General features: G+C 34.3%; 2 protein-coding genes and 2 non-coding genes across 4 annotated transcripts; 3 read left to right on the forward strand and 1 right to left on the reverse strand.

Annotated features, from left to right (window-relative positions):
• The first annotated feature begins 836 nt into the window (after nucleotides 1–836).
• On the forward strand, nucleotides 837–2,785 carry LOC106713783. The gene is made up of 4 exons (XM_014506642.2): nucleotides 837–1,048; nucleotides 1,195–1,277; nucleotides 1,517–2,090; nucleotides 2,643–2,785. Exons 1-4 carry the CDS (start codon nucleotides 925–927, stop codon nucleotides 2,732–2,734), a joined length of 873 nt encoding a protein of 290 aa, XP_014362128.2. The 5' UTR covers nucleotides 837–924; the 3' UTR covers nucleotides 2,735–2,785.
• Nucleotides 2,786–5,514: 2,729 nt separating this feature from the next.
• LOC106713745 (solute carrier family 23 member 2) lies at nucleotides 5,515–20,974 on the forward strand. The gene is made up of 14 exons (XM_014506593.2): nucleotides 5,515–5,708; nucleotides 6,436–6,494; nucleotides 9,355–9,465; nucleotides 9,906–10,026; nucleotides 12,772–13,005; nucleotides 13,329–13,464; nucleotides 18,063–18,183; nucleotides 18,501–18,642; nucleotides 19,039–19,152; nucleotides 19,442–19,581; nucleotides 19,694–19,841; nucleotides 20,001–20,222; nucleotides 20,305–20,422; nucleotides 20,757–20,974. The coding sequence occupies exons 2-14, from the start codon at nucleotides 6,444–6,446 to the stop codon at nucleotides 20,842–20,844; spliced, it is 1,746 nt and encodes a 581-aa protein (XP_014362079.2). The 5' UTR covers nucleotides 5,515–5,708; nucleotides 6,436–6,443; the 3' UTR covers nucleotides 20,845–20,974.
• Nucleotides 11,352–11,423, reverse strand: Trnaa-cgc. Its single transcript has one exon. It is a non-coding gene; the product is annotated as a tRNA-Ala (tRNA).
• Trnaa-cgc lies at nucleotides 11,802–11,873 on the forward strand. The gene has a single exon. It is a non-coding gene; the product is annotated as a tRNA-Ala (tRNA).
• Nucleotides 20,975–22,189: the final 1,215 nt, after the last annotated feature.

Raw genomic sequence — 22,189 nt, forward strand, 5'->3', positions numbered from 1 at the left:
TAGGTCTGACAATGGATATTATCACTATGTGTTTTCACATATTTTTAATATTGCTCTTGCGGGAATAACAAATGTCTATTAAGTCTGAATTGAATAAATAATTTTGAATATTCAATGTGTTTCATTATTTTAAAACAATGTATGTAATTCAATATTTTGCATTACGTACAATTTACATATGCCGGTTCACATTATGCCTGTATACTGTATACTAGGATAGTAGCGCACAAAATCAGTGCTGCTATACAACTGGCATAAACTGCCATACGGGCCATGCAAAGCATGCGCTACTGTCATCATGTTTACACGGCATTACAGGACTCTTTATTATTCTTATACAATATTTACGTCTCCGAGTTTTTACCCAATTGTACCAGCGTTTTAGTGCTTTTTTTAAATTTATTAACCCTTGCCACCACCTTTAGTGCCCATACATACGTATATATGTATGTATGTGTATGTACGTATGTGCAGGTTTTGCTTCACGATGTTTTCCTTCACCGTAAGAGCGCGTCCGTCGGATACTAAACTAAATGTATGTATGTATATGTATCAAATTTCAGGCATTGGAATTAATATTGCCATGTTCTAGCTTTCCGTTTCTACTTTTGTCAATGATTGGAAAATGATATTGGTGTCATGACACCACTGACGCTTGAACTTGTACATTACAATCAATTTTTTTAGGAATGATATACATTGGTTATAAAAACAGTTTTAATGAAATCCTATAGGACCAAATAAATCTTCGGTAATACAGCAATAGATGAAATCAAGATTTGCACATTTTTTACACTACTTGCTCAATGTCAACATTCTGTCATTCATATGTCAACCTTAGCGTTTAGAGTCAAATTATGATTGAAATAACAAAACATAAAACATTGTTTTGTTTATATTATTAATTCTTATTTTAACAGTGCGATGGATTCTCATTGGACTGATGAAAATAAAATTGACGGTATATACAATGATCAAGAAAGAAACAAACCGATAAACATTTACAATGTACTTAACACAAAGACTCCAGAAAATTACGTTTTTGAAGGTAAAACTAAATTCTAAACTGTGCTATCTATACTTTTTATTAACCCGTAAAGTTTGTGATAGCTTTTAATTTTTTTTTGTATGTGCATTTAATCTGTAGGATATGTATGTTCATTTAACACCAACTTAATATTTTCCGGTGTTCAGAAGAATTAGAAAACAATGTCAGTTGTGATCAAGACTTCCAGAGTGGACCTAATTTAGAGTTCATACAACAAATGTTACATCTGGCAAGTACATTACACTTGTATATTAGTATACAGCATAGTATATTAGTTCTGGTGATTAAATAATGTATATATGGCCGCAGCTCATAGACATTCACATTTGCAGGTGCATTGGCTTCATATAGCAAATATTGTATGACCTTCTACTTTAATTATTTCATAACTCAATTATAGTAGATTTGAATATAATGTTTAAATATAAATGCTATGTAAAAGCAATTTCTTTATCTCTGATATTCCAGGTGAAAGGTGGAAATACACACACAGAAATTTCACAAGACACAGATGTAATAGAAATAAGCAAATTTACAAATGTTGCTCAAAAGAATAATACTCAAGCAAATGCAAATGTTACTAAAGATAGTAATGACATCGAAAAGTTGTTAAATAAAAAAAAGCAGAGAAATGTTACCATCGAATCAATTTTAGAGGGCATTTCTAATGAATGTAATTTGATGAGTCTTGAGGATAATGAAATTGAATATAAAAATGAACAGCATGTTAAACTATTAAAACCGGAAGATTTTGTTTTAAAATCTGAATCTAGTCCAGAAGTATTGGAAGCAAATAACAAATGTGATATATCCGTAAAAGGTTTGATTACAGAAGCCAGTGCTTTTGTATTCAAGAAAAAGTCTCCCGAGTTAACTATAAGAGATAGTAATGATAGTCCCAAGTCTGAACCAAAGAGTGATGCTTATCAACCATCATCTATGGCAGAGTTATATTATAAGAAGTACTTGGAAAGAAGTAAATTTAAAGAAAAAATGCAACAATTAACTGAAGAAACTTACGAAAAAATAAAAGCAAACAATGGTAAGATTTTTTTTAAATATTCACATGTAAACTTAAACTAGATGATTCTGCTTACCTTTTCACCTTGATTACAATCCGTCTGATTTCGTTGATATAGTATTAAAGATTGCTAGTTACGGTAAATGAACTATACTTTATGACCTGCAGATCAGCTCATGGTTGGCATTTATGAAGTCATTTAGGGAACTGATTTGCAGCTCATCTCAATTTGTACTTGTGTAGTTACGATTTTTGTTTTGAGCTACGAATTTCCAGGCATTATGACATGTAGTTTGTGTGGTCTGTTTTAACAAGCCAAGTCATTCTATGATTTGATGGCTGGTTCATAATTATTGGCCTAGTTATAGCATATCACAGTAAGCCGCATACTGCCAATTCAGTTTATGATCCACAGCTCAACAGTTCAAGTCTATGAGCTGATTTGCACGTATATTGATTTAATTTTCTAGTTTAATTTAATTTTGATACTTAAGTATAAGATTAAATAAGGGTTGCTATATTTATTAGACAAGATAAAGTAATTTTTTTATTGCATTTCCATTTTATTTGCAGATTTTGAAGGAGTTCGACTTCCTTGTCACCGACATATGGTAGTTCAGGATTGTATCGTTTGCAATATTATTTGTAGGAAGTTATTTAAATAATTTAAAGTACATAATATAGTATTATTGTGTGTTGTATATTTATATACTGTATTGAGGCTAAATCTCCAAAACGTAAATTTTTTTTAATTTGTGATTAGGATGCTCGGTAGTGTTTGCTTCGGTGGGGGCACTGTCATGCCCTAAATATGATCTTTAAATGTTGCCATTGTAAAGTTAAAATTTTTTTACTTTTATTGTTTAGGTAATGTAGTTTAAATTTAACAGTTTAAGTTAAATTATTTTTTTACATTCGTAAGTTTTTTTTTTTAACCAATTTAAGTATGTTAGGTTAAATACGTTAATTCAAGTTTTTGCTCAAAATTAGCGCACAAAAGTAAATATGATTTTTATTGTTTTTTTTTTTCCTTTTGTATTTGTTAAAAAATATATATCAAAATGTAATGAATTGTTGTTTCCATATTTAATTGGCATTCAAATCAAATAACAAAGTATGTATATGTTTTTAATTGTTTAAGAAGCAGCGCTGATTTTATGTAACCTAGGAATAAATGTAGGCGTCATCAGTAAATACATGTTTTTTTTTTGGTTTCTTGTAAAGAAATCACTTTAAAATTAAGACGTACTTAAAATAGTGCCATATTCATTGAATTTTTTTTTCTAAAATCCTATCTTTATATTTGGCAATTTGTTGCCTTTCAAAAACTCTGAGAGCTTATTATCTTTTTTAAATCATATCTTTGATGCATATTTTTATTAATACTGGCTATTGTAAAAACAGATAACGACTCAAGTTGAGTATAGGCTAAGTATTGTATACAAATAAATGAAATACCGAACTTAAAAATGTTTTTTTTTTCGCCTTAGTTGTTTTTTATTTCTAATAAAAAAAAATTAAAGGTCGTGTAACTACCAAGATCAACTAATCATCTCCTATCAAAAGAAGCTCGAAGCTTTTTAGAGCAGCTTCGAGAAGACACTGGTTAGACTATGCTCTCCTGGCGGAGGCATTGTTGTGCCACAAAATGTAACGTCTATAATTTCGCTAGTGGTGAAAATAGAAAACTTGAACCACATTTAAGGTGCGACGACATAATTAAAAATGCTAGTCAATGCTAGACTAGATAATTAAGACAGGATGATATGGAAGAATATGGTGAAAAGGCTTTCATTGCTAGAGGCGGTCCTTATACAGATCAAAGGGCTGACTTTATTTTTTATTACAGTTATTAGACAAATATTTTAGTATGGTAAAAATTTAATTAAAATACTACGAAAAAAAAGAAATAGATGAAGTGATTTAAATAAAAATGTAATTAAATTAAACTATAAAAAATTTAAATTAAAAACTAAAACAGTAAACTATTCAAGAAGGACACATACTTAATGTGCAACGTCTAGTGTTCATATCTCCGAGAGGCAATTCGAGAATGATCTTTGTTGTTTCTAAGTTTCGTTACTCACGTCGTCATATTTTGTGAATATTTTGTGTAAATATTATCCATAAGTAAGTATTGTTACATTTATATTAAGGAAAAAATGATTCTTTAACCTCAGTAACTAAAAAAATTAAAACATTTTCGAAAGATGTTAGTATAATTGTAGGTCACTTTTTATTTTTTTAAATAAAATGTAAATAAAATAAATCTTTATCTTTTCCTAGTATAGTTGTAAATGTAGCCAGCATTATTGACATAAAAAAATCATTCTTATATATCCGTATTATGTATCCATTTATGTTTTACGACATAATCACGAAGTTGTAAACTGATTTTAACACTTAGTAAATGAACAAATATTACATCGAGTTTTCATTACAGAAACATGTATACAATAACATATTGTCTCCTCTTTTTAGTCGACTTCAAAAAGAAGGAGGTTATCAATTCGACTGCGAAACTCCGCCTCTGATGGTCCGATTTTTATAAAAATTATTTAAATCGAAAGGAAGTGCTTGCAGATGGGTCCCATTTTTTTAAAATAACTAGAAGACTAGTAGAAAGAAAGACGACAATATATTTATATTTACATGATGTGGCAATGGAAACTTACGTCGCTCGAGACACGAGATATGCTAAATATTACAACAAACATGACCTTGTTTATTCGTCCCATCGTTCGACGAAAATATTCAGACTCTTATAAGATTACAGCGGCAATTGAGGCCATAGGATAGGGTAGGGCGAGGTGGGGCGCTCTCCCAGGGCGCCTAGTATAAGCGCCTCTTTATATCCGGCTCTGGCGCCTGCGGTGCGAAGGGTACCGCAGGTGCCTAACAAGATACCCTACCGTATTAGTTTAGCGTAATTACGTTTAGTTTAACGTAATTAGTTTTCCCCCAACACCAAAAAAAATGTTGCCGAGGGCGCTGGAAATGGTAAAACCGGCCCTGTACAGCGGCTGAGGAAAATATAAAGATGCTCATATTCATCAAACATACAAATAGGTAAAAATAGTTTTAAACACGTTGTACGTGATGGTATCTATCACTTACAATCATGAAAGTTGGTTTTTACGGCAACTTAAGAAAATACACTTCTGTTAAATCACAAATTAGCAACCTTGTTTCTCGTATACCCTTTTTATTTATACTAGTTTCAGCGAACCTCTGCCGGCTGCTGCATTTCTCCTCCAACGTGTGGATCTTCAATTTTATTTGAAGCCAGAATACACCCCAGCCGGATATTTCGTGGACCACCTCAACCACTTTAGGAATTACTGTGCTACATCAAATCAAGTAATTTGTTTCGGGTAAAAAGTTAGATAAACAACGAGGCATGCTATAAATAATTGTTAGAAACAAAGAACTGACTGAAGTAATACGTCACTGGTTTTAAACGAGGTATTTATTAGCAGCCGTCAATAAACAGTACAGCTCGAAGCGCGACAGACAGATCTCGCGATATTACGTGATACAAACTTTTATATATCGATGGGTACGCAAGTTTCATTGTGACAATATTAACTGTGAATGGGTTAATTATTTTTTTAAATCACATATGATCTGAGGAATAAGGTGAGTTATGATTTCTAGTTCCTTTTTAGCCGACTTTAAAAAGAAGGAGGTTATGAATTCGACTGTATTTTTTTTTATTATTTAGGATAGTTTTTTTTTGGCTAGAAATATAAATACAGTTTAAAATAAAAACAATGTATGACAGTGAACGGAATTAAAATTATAATTTGTGGTACTTTGAATTTTTACTTTAAATAAGTACGGTTACGTTTAACTAACTAAGATTTTAACTAAAGTTCTGTAATACACCTACCTCCATGATAACATTTTTTTGTAAATAAAAAAAAACAGAATTAAGGGATATAATATGTAAAAAATACTACGAGCGTTTGACATAAAATGTGCAAAAAAAATGGACTGTAGATGTCGTTTAAAATAAGGTTAAATATTCTGGCTACCCACTTTACTTGATGTTTTATTTATCATCTTCAAGAATCTCAGAATGTAATAAGAGTTATTTAGTTATTATTTTACATTAAATAATGTTACTGTTAGAAGTTCAATTGACTTGCGTAAGCGTTACTTAATGCGAGTGTTCTCTCAATTGCTTGTAATTTGTTGAACTTTGTTATTATATCTTCATCATGATTCTTGAAAATATAAGAAAATATAAATATAAATAACCGCTTGTAAATTTTAAAAATCTCCTAATAAATTTTTATATATAAAAAAAATATGACATCAATCATTACAGATTCGATTCATTTGCTTTAATTATTTGTTTCAGTTTCCAAAATGGTCCACAATAATATAACCATAGGCCTAGACCATGTTTTAAGTGATTTGGTAAGTAACCTTATAATATTTATCAGTAACTGTCATGAAATTTGAGATAAACCGATTCCATTGTGTGGTAGTAAAACAAAACTGTAGGTTCTTTTCAAAAATGGAAATAAAAAAAAACTTATATGACTTATCCATTCCAAATAAGCTTATGTTAAAATAAATGGCGGATTCGAACTCACGACCACAAGATCGGTAGTCCGTATCTCTAACTGACGCTCAAGTCAGAGACGGTTGGGCTGACTGTTAAGTAAAAGATCTTTGAAGGGCCTAAGTAAAGATTTAGCATAAGTTTTTTTTTTATAAGACGGCAAACAAGCAAGCAGCCACCTAAATTCGTCAAAATAGCGAAGTATTCGCTGCCCATAGACATCCGCATTTGCAGATGCGTTGCCTACTTCTAATCAACAGAGAGGGAACGCACAGAAAGAGAATATTTACCCTTCCTTTGCGTCCACCGTTTAATCCACCTACTATTCCCATTCCCAAAAAAGGTTGAGAAGGGAAAGAGGAAGAAAATGAAGCCTCCAACTCACATACTAATCCGATGAAACGTGGAATATCTACACAGAGAGAATACTTGAGAATAACGACGCAGAGTGAGGCAGTCAATGCGTAAAAGCCTTGCATAACTTTATCTTTATCAAATGAACAAACCAAATTAATCTCTGTAAATTATAAAACGACGATACAAGTTGAAGAATGATTATATTTTAATAAAAAACAGAAAAGCAAGCAAACAGAAAGAAATCTATATATATAAAAGAAAGTCGTGTTAGTTACACTATTTATAACTCAAGAACGGCTGAATCGATTTGACTGAAAATTGGTGGGCAGGTTAGGTGGGCAGCTTAGAACCAGGAAACGGACATAGGATAATTTTTACCCCGTTATCTATTTTTTATTCCGCGCGGACGGGTTCGCGGGTAAAAGCTAGTTTTTAATAATATGTCATGTTTCATTGTGCCCTCGATACCCAGTTTTAGAATACCTTCTTCAATATCAAGCACTAAAATTCGTTAAAAAAATACATATAAATAAAATCTACGATGCATTACTTCCATACAATCGAAAACTCTATTGTATGAATATTTAAGTTTTTTTTCAAGCGTGATTAGAAATAGGAGTGAAAGGTAAGTTCTTTCACTCTGATTTCTAATCACGCTTTGATAAAAAATAACATATATATTTTATCGAATATATCATGTTCGCTTGTTTATTTAGACTTAGCATAGATTCAGCACATATATTGGTTTGGTTGAGTTAGCAAAATTCCATATATGAAACATATGCATTTGAAGTGAAACAGTATAGAACTTAGTTAAAATCAAATGCTCTCCTGTAACATATAGCAATGTCTGTAAAGTGTGTGTACTCAGTTATTAACACGGTAAGAAATAACGACATACATTTTTAGGTTATATTCTGTAGTATACATATATTGTAGTTCATAGTTGAATATTGTAAACGACCACGTGGTCATAATATTTCGCTGGAATAGCGATTACTTGCAACAATTTAAAATGTTGCCTTCAATGAACAGAGAGGATATATAGATAAGGTTATTTCCATTTCCTGTATGTCCCCACATCTGGCAAATGCGCTTCCCGTTATGGTGCGTTTTTTTTTATTTATTTGTGCCTCTAAAATATGAACACAGAGCGGTAGAGCAATGTATTTAGTATTTAAAAATCACATAATTTTCATTAGCGATAAAGTTGATCAAAAACACTATTTACTATTTGTATTATTATATCATAACTATATATAAATCGGTATTTATATGACACGTGGTGATTTATAAAATGGACGGAAATACATATACGTAACAGTTACAATTGACACATAACCTATAATATATAATGTTAACATTATCGCTTGAATAACTTAAGTGATACGACCTTCGGAATTCCAGCACTTGACTGAATCGTGATCTTTATTACTACTTAGTTTTATTAAGTTATTATTTAAAATAAGTACTAAAATGTAACATTTTAAATAGTACTATGTTATTGTAACATTTTCATACAGACAGTTGTCGTGATCGCTTTGGCAATCATGTTGTATATTGTTGTATTGTGTGTTGTATAAATACTATTAAAATGTGATATTTTTTTCCATATACCTTTTTTGTTGAGTCAACGGTAACATACAAGTTCATACAAAATCTTTATTCGTATAAAACAACGTTATGTTAATCATCATATTGTTATTGTTTTTACTTAATTACTAGTCATGCTGCTATAGTGTTGTATTTCAATGTTGCACAAATGTAAAAAATACAGTCAAATCTCCTTATTCGCCATCCGCTACTACTCGTAATCGCAGTTTCAAACATCGGGGGCAAAAAATTGTAAGTAAATTCCGTATTCATGTCGAATTATTAGGTAGCTTTTTCGGCATCATTACGGGACACCTGCGTATGCGGAGATTTGACTATAATTCAAAATAGCACTCATTAAATATTTGCTCTTCATTTATCTAGGTGGGGCTGTCGTCAATTTAAAACACCATAACGAAATCTAAGATGCCAATATGTTTTAATTAGTCTTTTTTTCAGATAACATTAAATATGCTCGTCTTTGATTTAAACTTATGACTCCTTCATAAATTACAAAGTCAACAGTGGATTAGTTGATTCGTGACTTCAAGTAGATAATGATTTATTTTAATATAGTTATTTATTACTTTGTATATAAGAATAAGATATATGTTTAAAATTACTGTGAAATTCCGCCGACACTTGTTATGAAATGTTGATGTGTCTATTCTTTGATCTATTTTTGAGGGAAATATAAATAATTTATTATATTTCCTATTATTATTACAATAAGTACATATGTTTTTTTTATGTTGTGTTCAGAATGGGGAGGATGTGCTGCCTGGGAAGGAAGGCGAGGAGCGCAAAGGTAACGTGTCGTATGGCATCGATGACACACCGCCCTGGTACCTCTGCATCTTCATGGCGCTGCAGGTAACTAATGCTAACCCATCCTGCAGGCAATAGCTTTCGAATAAAAATATCAAAATCGCACCACCAGGAATAAAGTTCTGAGGTAACAAAGAAAAAAATATAAACACTTCAGGCCTAATCTTTGAAGTCTGTAAAACACTAGACATTGCTAATTTTAATAGACATTGTATTTTCGTTCTTCTTATCTCAAGAACAGTAGTAAACATATCACATAGAACATAATTACAAGGAACACAGAGGCTACTAATTAAGTTTTTATTTAATTCCGTTCCGATGGAAACTCGTGCGACGGCTAATGAACCAATAAACATGATACGTGAAAAGCGAGTAAATATACCAGAAGACATCGAGTAAAGCCTAAGTCTAGCAGTAAACTGATTCAGGCTAAGTATGACAGACAGATAAAAGTAGTGACATGTGAAACGATAACTTATATACAGCATTACCTGACAATGATCGGAGCGATTGTGGCAATCCCGTTCATCCTCTGCCCGGCGCTCTGCATGGAGGAGACTGATCCCGACCGCTCCAACATCATCTCTACTATGATTTTTGTCACCGGTAAGTATGTATGTATAATACATTTATAGACATACTTAGATTATTTTTTATCTAGACATAGTTCGATGGACTAACTTACAGGGTTTACATTACCAAAACTCTTATATAAAAAATATAGTGCGTGTATTTTTCTATGTTGTAGTGTTTCGCAATTTAAAGGTCATATATTTATGGGACATTTAAAATCTTCAAGTGATCATTTTGTTTTGTGAACACATACTGCCGTACTCAGAGTCTTAATGGCCACCATTATGTAACCAGTAAATGACTCTGGGTGCTGCAATAAATGTCACTGTAATTAGAGTTTTTAACCACAGAGGTATTTAAGAATAATGTACAGATTTGTATGTTGGTAAATAACTTCAGATCAGCGTATAAAGGCTTGCTTTTATCCTATGTTTACAAAACAAGATACCTTATCAAAGGCTGTTAAAACTATAATCACGTTATCACTTATCAAGACTGGTTACGCAGGACTGAGTCGACTACAAATTATCTTCCTTCATCATATATATTACTAGCTGTCGCCTGCGACTCCGTCCGCGCGCAGTTAAAAAATGGGGGGGGGGTATGAAAAATAGATGTTGGCCGATTCTCAGATCTACTGAATATGCCCACAAAGTTTCATGAGAATCGGTCAAGCCGTTTCGGAGGAGTACGGGAACGAAAACTGTGACACGAGAATTTTATATATAAGATTAAAAATCACTTCACTTTTCGAATCTCTTTACAATGTGCAAAATCATAATCAATTTAATGCCCAGTAGAAATGGTGTCCTCTAGTTTAATTAGTCGCACTGACTGACAAGGGATTTACATAATATAAATGGAAAACGTGATTTTGTTTGTTCCCAAAATGTACTAATTGAAATTGAAAATATGTAGTTAAATACTAGTTCAATAACTATATGTATAAATATTGTATCCATGTATATTAATAAAATTGAAGTGTCTGTATGTAATATCGAATAAAAATATCTAGTTGATATACGCGGGCATATTAGAGGGTACTTTTTTCTTCGTTGAAGAAGTCGCGGGCGACCGCTAGTTTGTCATAAAAATAATGTTGTGTTATTCCTTTAATAACATAATGCAGGCAGAGCCGAGTTAGCCGAGGTCTCCCACGGGAAATGTTATCAACGTTTTACTGTTTATTGTAGAAGATAATTATGTTTAATAATAATTATAAATTTGGAATGTTCAAATGGTACTTATATTGAAAAACTCTTTTTATGTGAAAATCTTCTTTTTCACTGCCTAGGCATAAATGTTGAAAATTTATTAAAAAAAATGAATAGGGTTGTGAGAAATATAAAAATTAGGTTTGGAAGTGCTGGGATTTGAACCCAGGACTTTCAGCATGCGAAGCAGACACTCTACCACTGAGTTACACCGCCTATGACGACAGTATCTAATTGAAGGTATTAAAAACTTAAAGTTGAGAACAACTTTCACTTCTTAACAAGACTAGTTTGAGATAACGTGGAATCAACCTACTTATTGCTTTCCCATCAATTGTTGCTGTTAGTTTTAATTTAAATAAATTCAAATATTAATTATCCAAAAATAATATTAATAAAATGTAATTAGCAACGTAGTGAAACTATTAACCGAATAGAAAACTTAAGTGTATGTAATGAAGGTTTAGTTTTCTGGAGAAATAGTTGCGCAAATGATTGTATTGGAGGCGGTTAAAATGTTCAATGATTTTTATCGTTCTAATAATTAATTTATTCCATAAAAATAGATAGCATAATTTAAGAGTAGCTTTCACAGGGGGTGTAACTCAGTGGTAGAGTGTCTGCTTCGCATGCTGAAAGTCCTGGGTTCAAATCCCAGCACCTCCAAAATTTACTTTTTGCACGGATGAAAGAGATAATGCAATACGTTATTAAATTGTTGTTTCGATAGTGGAAAGTTTATTTTATTTACAACTTTTTATTTTATTTTCGTTTACAACTGCGTTTATTTTATTACGCATCGTATTAAAATCTATATATTATTAATAAATTTGAAGTGACTGTATGCTAAATCAAACAAATAAAGTTTTATACACTATTTTTTAACCTCTATTTTTTTAACTCTACAGTGCCGAAACCACGGGCAACCACTAGTTCACAATAAAGCCAATACACGTGTTTCCTAGTTCGTTCACCAACTTATCAGTTATCAGTTAAATAATGTTTTAATAGAACACAAGAAATCCTTTTATCAACTCAACAATAGGTAATTAACTAAGTGCTGTTCGAATTATTTTTTTATCTGTACGGTACGAAGAGTAACAAAGGAAATAAATAGATTTGTGTCTAGTATTGTCGTTATTTTCTATCTTCCAAAGATAAACTACATTTAAATTTATATTTATTTGATAACATTTGAGTTTTTAGGTTATCTTATCAATAACCAGTATTAATCTAATTAATAACTTTGAAAATAAAAGAAAATAAATAACATACAAATTTAAACGGTGTATTGTGGAGGTGCTGAAATTTGAACCCAGGAATTTAAGCATTCGAAACAGGCATTCAACAGCTGAGTTACAACCCAAATGACAAGGTATATTAGGGTTGGCGACAGGCAGGCGGCCGGCCGTAAAAAATTAAGCCAAAACTTTAAGGTTTGTCAAACCTTGTGTGCCGACCCTACGTGAGTGGGAAAAGGCCAGGGAGATGATGATGATGATGACAAGGTATATTGAATTCTATCATAAGTTAATTTTAAAGCATATGTATATATTTTATACAGGTCTAATAACATGGCTGCAATGCACATTCGGATGCCGGCTGCCTATAGTGCAAGGTGGCACGATCTCGTTCCTGGTACCGACGCTGGCCATCCTGGGGCTGCCGGCGTGGCGCTGCCCGGAACCGCACCAGCTGGAAGCCATGACTGAACTGGAGAGAAGACACGTCTGGACCTCCAGGATGTGCGAACTGTCCGGCGCTATCGCCGTTTCGGCGCTGTTTCAACTGTTTTGTGGTAAACCTATATTTGTTACGTTGACACTAACGTTAAGTGCCCTTACTGTAACTTCAGCGTGAGAAATCTTCACTGAGGTTCTCTCTTAGTGATCAATTAACGATTCTAGTAAACGATCTAGCTCCAATTTATTATTTGTGGCCGTATTTTTATGATCATATTATATGGCCTGGTTGAATAAAAGATATACGAAAGTAAAGATGTAAATACTTATTTAAAGTGGAATATGATCATAGACCCCTTTTCCACTTGCGCGCAGCAAACCGTTTTAGTGGAAAGGGGGTTTTACATATATAGGTAGATGTTCATTGTAATGTGTGCAGGTTACTTCGGTATCATTGGATCGTTGCTGCGGTTTGTGACGCCGTTGACGATAGCTCCCACGGTGGCGCTAGTGGGTCTCACGCTGTTTGACCACGCCGCAGAGGCCGCCGCCCAGCAGTGGGGCATCGCCGCAGGGTAAACGTTGCTAATTACCCATAGATAAGGATACATAACGATTCATAACATTATTTATTTGATAATTTTTCGTAATCATAAATAGCCATGGTCACGTAATATAGTTAAAAGCGTTGAAATTATTAATTAATTAAAAGCTGTATTAAAACGAATTAAACTAATATTGGAGCTTTACTAGTAATTTACACTAAAAGCTTGCTCAGTTGGGGTCACTGGAGGTTATTGCTCCCGCCTTGTGCGCGGGGCGGCGGGGCTGCGCAGGGCGGTGGGGCGGCGGGGCGGGCGGGAGTTAACAATATCAGGCCGGTGACGGCACTGACCTTAGCCAATCTGGTTATCAAGACCCTAGGTTATGATATGTGGACATAGTTACCCTTAATTTACTGTAGCTGATTTACCTACAATCATCAACGAGGACTTAAACCTAACTTAATACATAGATATAATGTTCTCTCAAAAATATATGTAAATTATAAGTAAGATGTGAGTTAAATAAAATGGTGTAAAACAAACAACAGAAGATTAACTTTTATATTTTGAAGTAATGTTATTAAATTGCGATATGCTACAGTTGGTTTCAAAATGTGACAATGATTGCGAGAGAGGGCACTTGCATTTTGAAATAATAATTAAATCCATAAGCATAACTTTAGAAATTAATGAACTGACATAAGAAAAAAAACCTACTTTCGTAAGTTTACAGTTTGCTATAGTAAAACTGCCCGTCGTACAAGGCTACGTAAACCTACGATATCTTGTGTTTTTCATCTCTAAACAGTACAATGTCACACAGGCACGCGTCGCCGACATTTTGTTCTTTCGTCGCCGCAACCTGCTTGCTAGCTATTAGTCAAATTTCAAGATATCGGAGTAAATCTATACAGTGGATATTTTGTAAATTGGTGTCAGCCATGGTGAATAAATGACTCGCGTCGATGAAACGTTGCATAGGGACTGCGCGCTACGCGATGTTTACGACAAATACGATAGCCTTGTGTACGAAGGGCTTAAGTACTTATTTACACTGTGAATAAAATACGAGTTTTGAAACACTAAGTCGTGGCTACCAATCCATTACTCAACCAATGTCAAAACTACTTACTGGGGAAAATTAAAAATAAATGTTTATTACATTATCCACACAATTATATCTACTTATACACTTTTTAATAGACATGTTTTGTTTAGGAAAAAAAGGTAAAGCTAGTATTGATGTATACAGGTGAAAACTGGGATAGAGTCTTATTTTTGACGCGCATAGTACACGGGCGGAAAGGTCGGGAGGTCAACGACCGCCTGCCGTAGCTTTATTGATTTCATTACCCATTATATGTATATATATACATGACCTATTAAAAAATTTATTTTTCTATTTTATAACTTGCCTTCTTTGATCTAATTTTATGTTATAATATATTAAAAGGATCTTGCTGCTATAAAATAATATTCCCTCGCAACCTTTTATTATTTAAGTGAAACAATTTATTTTTTAAAGTTACATGTTATGTTATAGCCCTACTAATGAACCTTAATGAAAGCTATTTAAAAATTAGTTCGTAAATAAGATCAATGTACTACAACATTCTAGCAAAAAATACTTAAAATAGTTTGGCTAACGTCAAAGCATTCTTTTTGTACCTATATTTTATTTTCTTCTCTAAATAACAACATTAAGTTTGATCTTGCAGTTGATTTACTCAGTAAATTTATCTGCCATGTGAACGATGGTTGCCTTCAGTAGTTTTAAACGGGAGAAAATTTCCCTACTTATTATGCACTGTCTTAAAATATCTCTTCAAGTCAAGAAGTACCAGGGGCTCATAGGCCGGGTGAAGTAGGTGTTGTCATGGCAACCGGGTCGGCGACCTCGCAACAAGTCCGCGCTGTATCGATTCCATCTGCATCCCGGATGCGCCCGTGCGAGCTTTATTGGATTTTGCATAGTGACCTATATACAGCCCCGATTTAACCTGGAAATGCTGTTGCCCTGGCAATAGGTAGCCGGAGCGATAACATTATTAGATTTCATTTATTTTAGCTTCATCCGGAAAACTATTTGAAATACTTTAATGAGGCGGAAAAATATCTATTTAACTTGTGTAGAAAATTACTTGCAGTACTTATGTCTGGTTTTTAAAAGAATAGTCAATTGTTACAACTTAATCTCTAGTTAATCCTACCTAACAAAATGGTTATTATCACTTATGTTTGAAATTAACTCATGCAAAACCATATGCAACAGCTCGTTTGGTTAGGTTAAAGTAAAATTAAATAAAATTAAAAGCAAGATTTTTAATTACATAGGAAGTTGTGCTTCTGACACTTCAAGATTGTTCTAAAACTTTTGACACTTTTTGAAGTTCAATTGTCTTCTCCCGTTTCAAACATTGGATTAAAAGCATTTAATCCAAGAAATGTTTGTCTCGTTTAGTTTATTCGAACTTTGTCATAAACGTTTAAAACAACGCAGAGATATTAAAAACTTTTTCATCTGAGTTTTCTTTGATAAAATATTATCTTATTTCACTGATTCTGTTTTGCGATTTTTCTTAAAAAAAGTAATCATATTTACCTAAGACTTCATTTAAAACTTTATTGGGGTTTTTAGGTCAAAGATATTTTCCACTGTCGACTAATCTAGCCAAATAAATTAGACATTTTAGATAACATACTTGCATATTTTAGTTATAAAATATTGTACCGACTATAAATATAGTCATATTTGGAGGTGCTGGTATTTGAACCCAGGACTTTCAGCATGCGAAGCAGACACTCCACCGCTGAGTTACACCCCCGTTGGTTAAAGCCATAAACTTTAGTCCACTTTCATTTTACGAGTAACTAAATACTACAAGTTACTAAATTTACAATGACTGTATAGGTAAACGCGTATGTTTCCTGTTAGGCCGATCGGTCTACCAATAATTCGGCCCAACGGGAAACACCCGTAATCGATGTTACAAAGCTCGAAATACAGCTTGTTTTTCGTCAAAGAACACATTGTGACTGGGAATTATGAATTTCCCATCTCTCCGTCCACTGAATTCCTTTCAAACGTGGCTGTGGCTGTGTCACATCTGTGTCGGTATAGCTTTGTGCCCAAACAATGCTTTTATCTGCAACGAAGGAATTCCCGCTATAGTATGCCTATGTGCGATACTACAGTTGGCACGTTGAGCAAAATAATACCGTTGTTTCTGACGTGCCAAATTAAATCTCGAACAATATACCATGATAAACAGTAAGATTTAAAATTGTAGAAAGAACTTCACCTAGTTACATGTTATTGTAAATTAAATAGTTTAAAGATATGAGATTTTATTATAATTAATTTGACGGAGGAGGGTATGCATAGGAAGGGGAAATATTCTCTTTCTGTGCGTCTCCTTCTCCATCGATTAAAGGTAGGCAACACTTCTGCAATTGCGGATGTCTATGTGCAGCGGTCGCTTCACCATTTCGGCAAATTCTGTTGGCCGCTTAATCGTTTGTCTCTATTATATTTTAAAAAAAAAACAATATAACACGACAGTAAAATTGTTCTTAAACAATGACAACCTTTAGAATGTAGAGCAGACAAGTAGGTTAAACAAAATGCACAGTATAAAGAAATAAGTTGCTGGAAAAGTCTGCCGGAAAAAATGCTTCTATTTTGAATACAGCGCCTAGTCTGTAGACTTGTTCAAACAAACTACATGTCTATTCTAATAATAGAAGCAACTTTTCCCCCTCACTTTTTTTTTAAATGCTTTATACGATCGAAATATCCATAAAATAAAGTATACAGCTTTTACTTTTACACATGACATTAAGTACAACTAATATAAATAATTTTTGTACAATTTTATGCAATATTCTGTCTTACACTACAACCCTTGTCACTAAGCATTGTCATGATTTGTCCTGCCTACTCTACCCTTTGTGTGTTGACAATGACACGGCAAAGGCTTCCCAATGGAAACCAACGCTCTACGGATGTCCGAGCCTTATCGGTCTGTGTGCTTTCAGTCGGATAATACAATTCCGTACCACGTTTGTGCATTCATAAAGATGGGTTTCCACTGAAAAATACATGCTTGTATATGAAACAGAAAAACTGTAATTTCACGTTAAAGTTTTAAAGTAATTTGTTCTTGAAAGACTTTTAGCTAACAAATTGTATTATCTTTAGAATTAATAATTTAGAAATAATACAATTCTAAATTAAAGGTGATAGCGCATTTAACTCCTTACCCATCCGGCACTGTGCCGCATCGCAATCGCCGCGTCCAAACCGGGGCGTCGCCTTGCCGACCGCGCGCTTTCAACCCATGCAATCGAGAAGGACATATTATCGTTTTGCAAACAAATTTATATCTTTATCCTTGGCAATCGGGTATTGAGCCGACGGCGAGGAATCGCGAGGCGGGCGATGCGGAGTTGGCGAGGAGTTTACGAGTGTGCGATTACCTTTACAATATACAGTATCGGTAAATAGGATATTCTTTGTGTTTTTTATCAAGTAAATGTAAGTTTAGGGACAACAACTGGTATTAAATTCGGTACCAAATATAACTTTATTATAGTAATAATAGTTTTTAACTTGTTGTTTGTTGCAGAACGTTCACACTGCTGACGATATTCTCGCAGTGCATGACCGACGTCAAAATACCTACGCTCTCCTACAAGCGCGGCTCCGGACTCAGTGTCATCTGGTTCCCACTTTTTAAATTGTTCCCAGTGAGTTGATTTACTAATTGTTTATAATCGATTGATGCTTATTGGGTATAAACAGTAAAATCGAAACAATAATGTCATTTTAAATATATCTAAAACAAATTTTTAAACAATTTTACACAAGAGCAAAATTCTCTTTATGACATGGATAATGTCTTTATCTCTGTCTTGCATATACAACTATCTTTTTTGTTCAGAGATACGTTCCGTTTTTCCTTTATTCACTGGATTTCAATTGCTAGACTATTTAGATTTAGGAATTATAAAATATTATGTAGTTTTTGTAAATTTTGAGCAACATTTTTAAGTTATGCTTTTAGGTGTTGCTGACTATAGTACTGATGTGGTCGGTGTGCGGGGTGCTGACGGCTACGGACGTGTTCCCGGCCGGACACCCCGCGCGTACTGACCTCAAACTCAACATTATACGAGATGCGCCCTGGTTCAGGATACCATATCCAGGTGCGTCCATATATTTTGTTCTGCATACTAAAGCTGTAAGACTGTCACCATTGGATAGGTGCATTTGCAATACCACAAAAAAAAACTTGGTCTTTCAGAGGTTGAAACGGTAATGTACCACACTATTTAATTATGGATACATTTACATCACATCACAATTATAAATCTATATCTATATATATAAAAGAAAGTTGTGTTAGTTACACCATTTATAACTCAAGAAAGGCTGAATCGATTTGACTGAAAATTGGTGGGCACGTAGCTTAGAACCAGGAATAGGACATAGGATAATTTTACCCCGTTTTTTTTTTTTTTTTTATTCTGCGCGGACGGAGTCGCGGGAAAAAGCTAGTTTTTAATAAGTATAAGTGGCATTACTGTTCTGTTTTACCTCAGGTCAGTGGGGTCGGCCGACAGTGAGCGTTGCGGGCGTGTTGGGAATGTTGGCAGGCGTGCTGGCCTGCACTGTAGAGTCCATCAGCTATTACCCCACAACCGCCAGGATGTGCGGTCAGTATACTGAATAAACAGACGAGACCGTATTCTATAACATTCACTATCTATCTACGTATCAGAGACGAAATTCCGTTAGAAATTATATAATTTTTAAAAATGAGTAAACTTAGGTCTAAACCTTGGTCGAATTTATGAGAGGATGCGATGTTTGTACATATACATAGTATTGGGTATTCTAAAAAATTGTGTGAGCTTAAATTTTTACCCGATCATCATTAACTAATATTTTTAGTTCATCTGTTTGAAAGAACCATGGATTATTAGTATTTTTGTACATATGCAGCGGCTCCCCCACCTCCTCTGCACGCCATCAACCGCGGACTGGGCACAGAGGGACTGGGCACCATGCTGGCCGGGCTCTGGGGCTCCGGGAATGGTACTAATACATTCGGCGAAAACGTCGGCGCTATCGGAGTTACTAAAGTAAGCAAGTTGTTAACTGCTTGACAGATTAAAAAAGATTAAAGGTATTAAATACAATAATAAAAAACTCCGTGAGTCTTTATCTAAAAGAAAAATTCTTTGTGTCATTTAGGTGGGTTCGCGGCGCGTGGTGCAGTGGGCGGCGGCGCTGATGGTGGTGCAGGGGCTAGTGGGCAAGCTGTGCGCCGTCTTCATCATCATCCCGCAGCCAGTCGTCGGCGGCCTCTTCTGCGTTATGTTCGGCATGATCTCTGCTTTTGGTGAGAACTACTACTACTCCTATAGCTTTTTAAAAGAAATACCAAACTAGTAACGTTTTTCGCTTATCTTCTGCAAAGTCAAAATAGTTTTCCGATCAGGCAAGTTCTGTCATACGGTGTTCAATTTTTTGCTTCATACCTAACTGTCTGCATTACCAGGTCTGTCGGCGCTGCAGTACGTGGATCTGAATAGCTCTCGCAACCTGTACATCATCGGGTTCAGCCTGTTTTTCCCGCTGGTGTTGACGCGCTGGATGTCTGCTCACAGCGGCATCATTAACACTGGCGTGGAGGCGCTGGACGCGGTGCTGCAAGTATTGCTGTCCACTTCTATTCTGGTTGGCGGGATTGTTGGATGTCTACTCGATAATTTGATACCTGGTTTGTTTGACTACTTCTTTTGGTTACTTGATACTTTATCTTTTAAGTTATGACATTAATTTTGTATTTATGGCATTTTTAGGGACGGAAGAGGAGCGCGGGCTGAAGGCTTGGGCTAAGGAGATGTCCCTGGAGGCGGCAGGCGCCAGTGAGCTCGGTGACACCTACGACTTCCCCGTCGGCATGGCGCTCGTGCGCAGGTACACAGCACTGCAGTACTTTACTCAGCCTTATATTTATTACGTGCCAATTTACACTAAGTACATTTAACCCGAAAGCCTAATTTTAGTCCAAGTTCTCTTCCCACCCCTTTCTTATAAATGATGGGAAGGGAAAGTGTATGAGTAGAGAGACAATATTTCCCCTTAATATGCGTCCCCTCTTCCGTTGATTACGTAGACAACGCATCTGCAATTGTGAATGTTTATGGGCAACGCTCGCTTCACTATTTCGGCAAATTTAGGTGGTCACATGATTGTTTGGCACCTTAAATTAAAAAACCTAATATTTATGTAAAATTATCAAAACTTTCAGATGGAAATGGACATCATATTTACCGTTTATGCCGACATACGAGGCGGGTAAGTTCACAGCGCTGTTCACACGGAAGAAAGTAAGTTGATGCGACAAGATATAAAGTTACTGCAGTATTAGCGCTTTGTTGCAAACCTCCATGTGGATAATAGGATAATTAAATGTTTATTTTTTAAAGAACTTGTTTCATACGAACACAGTTTATCAGATGTGTAGAATAAATGACATCAAGAAAATTTTAGTTTCATTTACCTAGTCCACCAATACCCAATTTCCTTGAATTTATTTTTTAATTTATATTAGATTTCAATAGGTCTATAATATTATAAAAATGCCAGAAATTATTTTATTACGGCTGCTCTTTACTTATTTAAATTGATGGCACCTGTAAAGATTTAAGGGCTGTTTAGCGGAAGTGTCGTTTAAGCGACGTTTAAGGACCGCTTTTATTATAAGGAACCTTCATTTTTTCTCTTATCAAGGACTTTCCGTATTCCTTTAAATCGCGAAAAAATTTTATTGCTCGAAATTATAATAAATTGATAGTTATAATGTTTACTTTAGCCAGTCTATATCACAAATAGATATCTTTTTCTGCGTTTCTGACTCAAATCTCGCTAAAAATTATTACAAATATTATGTATTTTAATCCGATTGAGTAATTTACTTACATCCCAAGTTCATTGTACTTGTGACAGCTCTGTCGCGGAAATTGATATTAATTGCACTCAGACTGACGAACACGGGGGAACCGAAATCTAATAAAGTAGATTAAAAGAAGATTGCTTCTTCTCTGATTGGAATAAAAGATGACTAACTAACTTATAGTCGTCGAAGTTCAATAGTTAGTTAGTTGTTGTCTACAAAGTTATAACTACTCTGGGTATCAGTGTTTATAAGCTGAAATCTTCGATAGCTATATTTATATATTCACATTAAAAAAAAGAACTTTTTTATAAGACTGTTTTTGGAACGAAGTTCCTTATCGCGCGTTGTGAAAGGGGGCTAGACGGAAAAAATTCTTATGAAAAGTTGTCACGACACTTTTTGCTATAGTAAGTATGTTAACGACGAATGAGCGCTACTTCACCATGGCAACGACGTGACAATATATAACGAAAATTCATAGAAATAAAATGTACTTCTTGTGAAGACTTAAGTTTTTTATTCATAGAATAAACATTGGTTCCTTCACTAATTAATTGAAAGGAACTTCGTTCCATCCGGGTGTCCCTTGACACCTCTCAAGTTTTTTTATTGATTGAAATGAATAATGTCAAGAATAAAAAAAAGAAAGAAAAATAAATGTACAAAAAAGGTTTCGCGGTGCGCATTGGCCACTCAACCCCGGGGCCGGTGTTGCCGCAACAATCAGTTCTATCTCGTTACAAACAACTTTGTACTTTTAGTGCTTACTTTAAAGTTTAAACTAA

Source organism: Papilio machaon, chromosome 10 (genome assembly GCF_912999745.1).
Source record: "Papilio machaon chromosome 10, ilPapMach1.1, whole genome shotgun sequence".
NCBI classification, from domain to species: Eukaryota; Metazoa; Arthropoda; class Insecta; order Lepidoptera; family Papilionidae; genus Papilio; species Papilio machaon.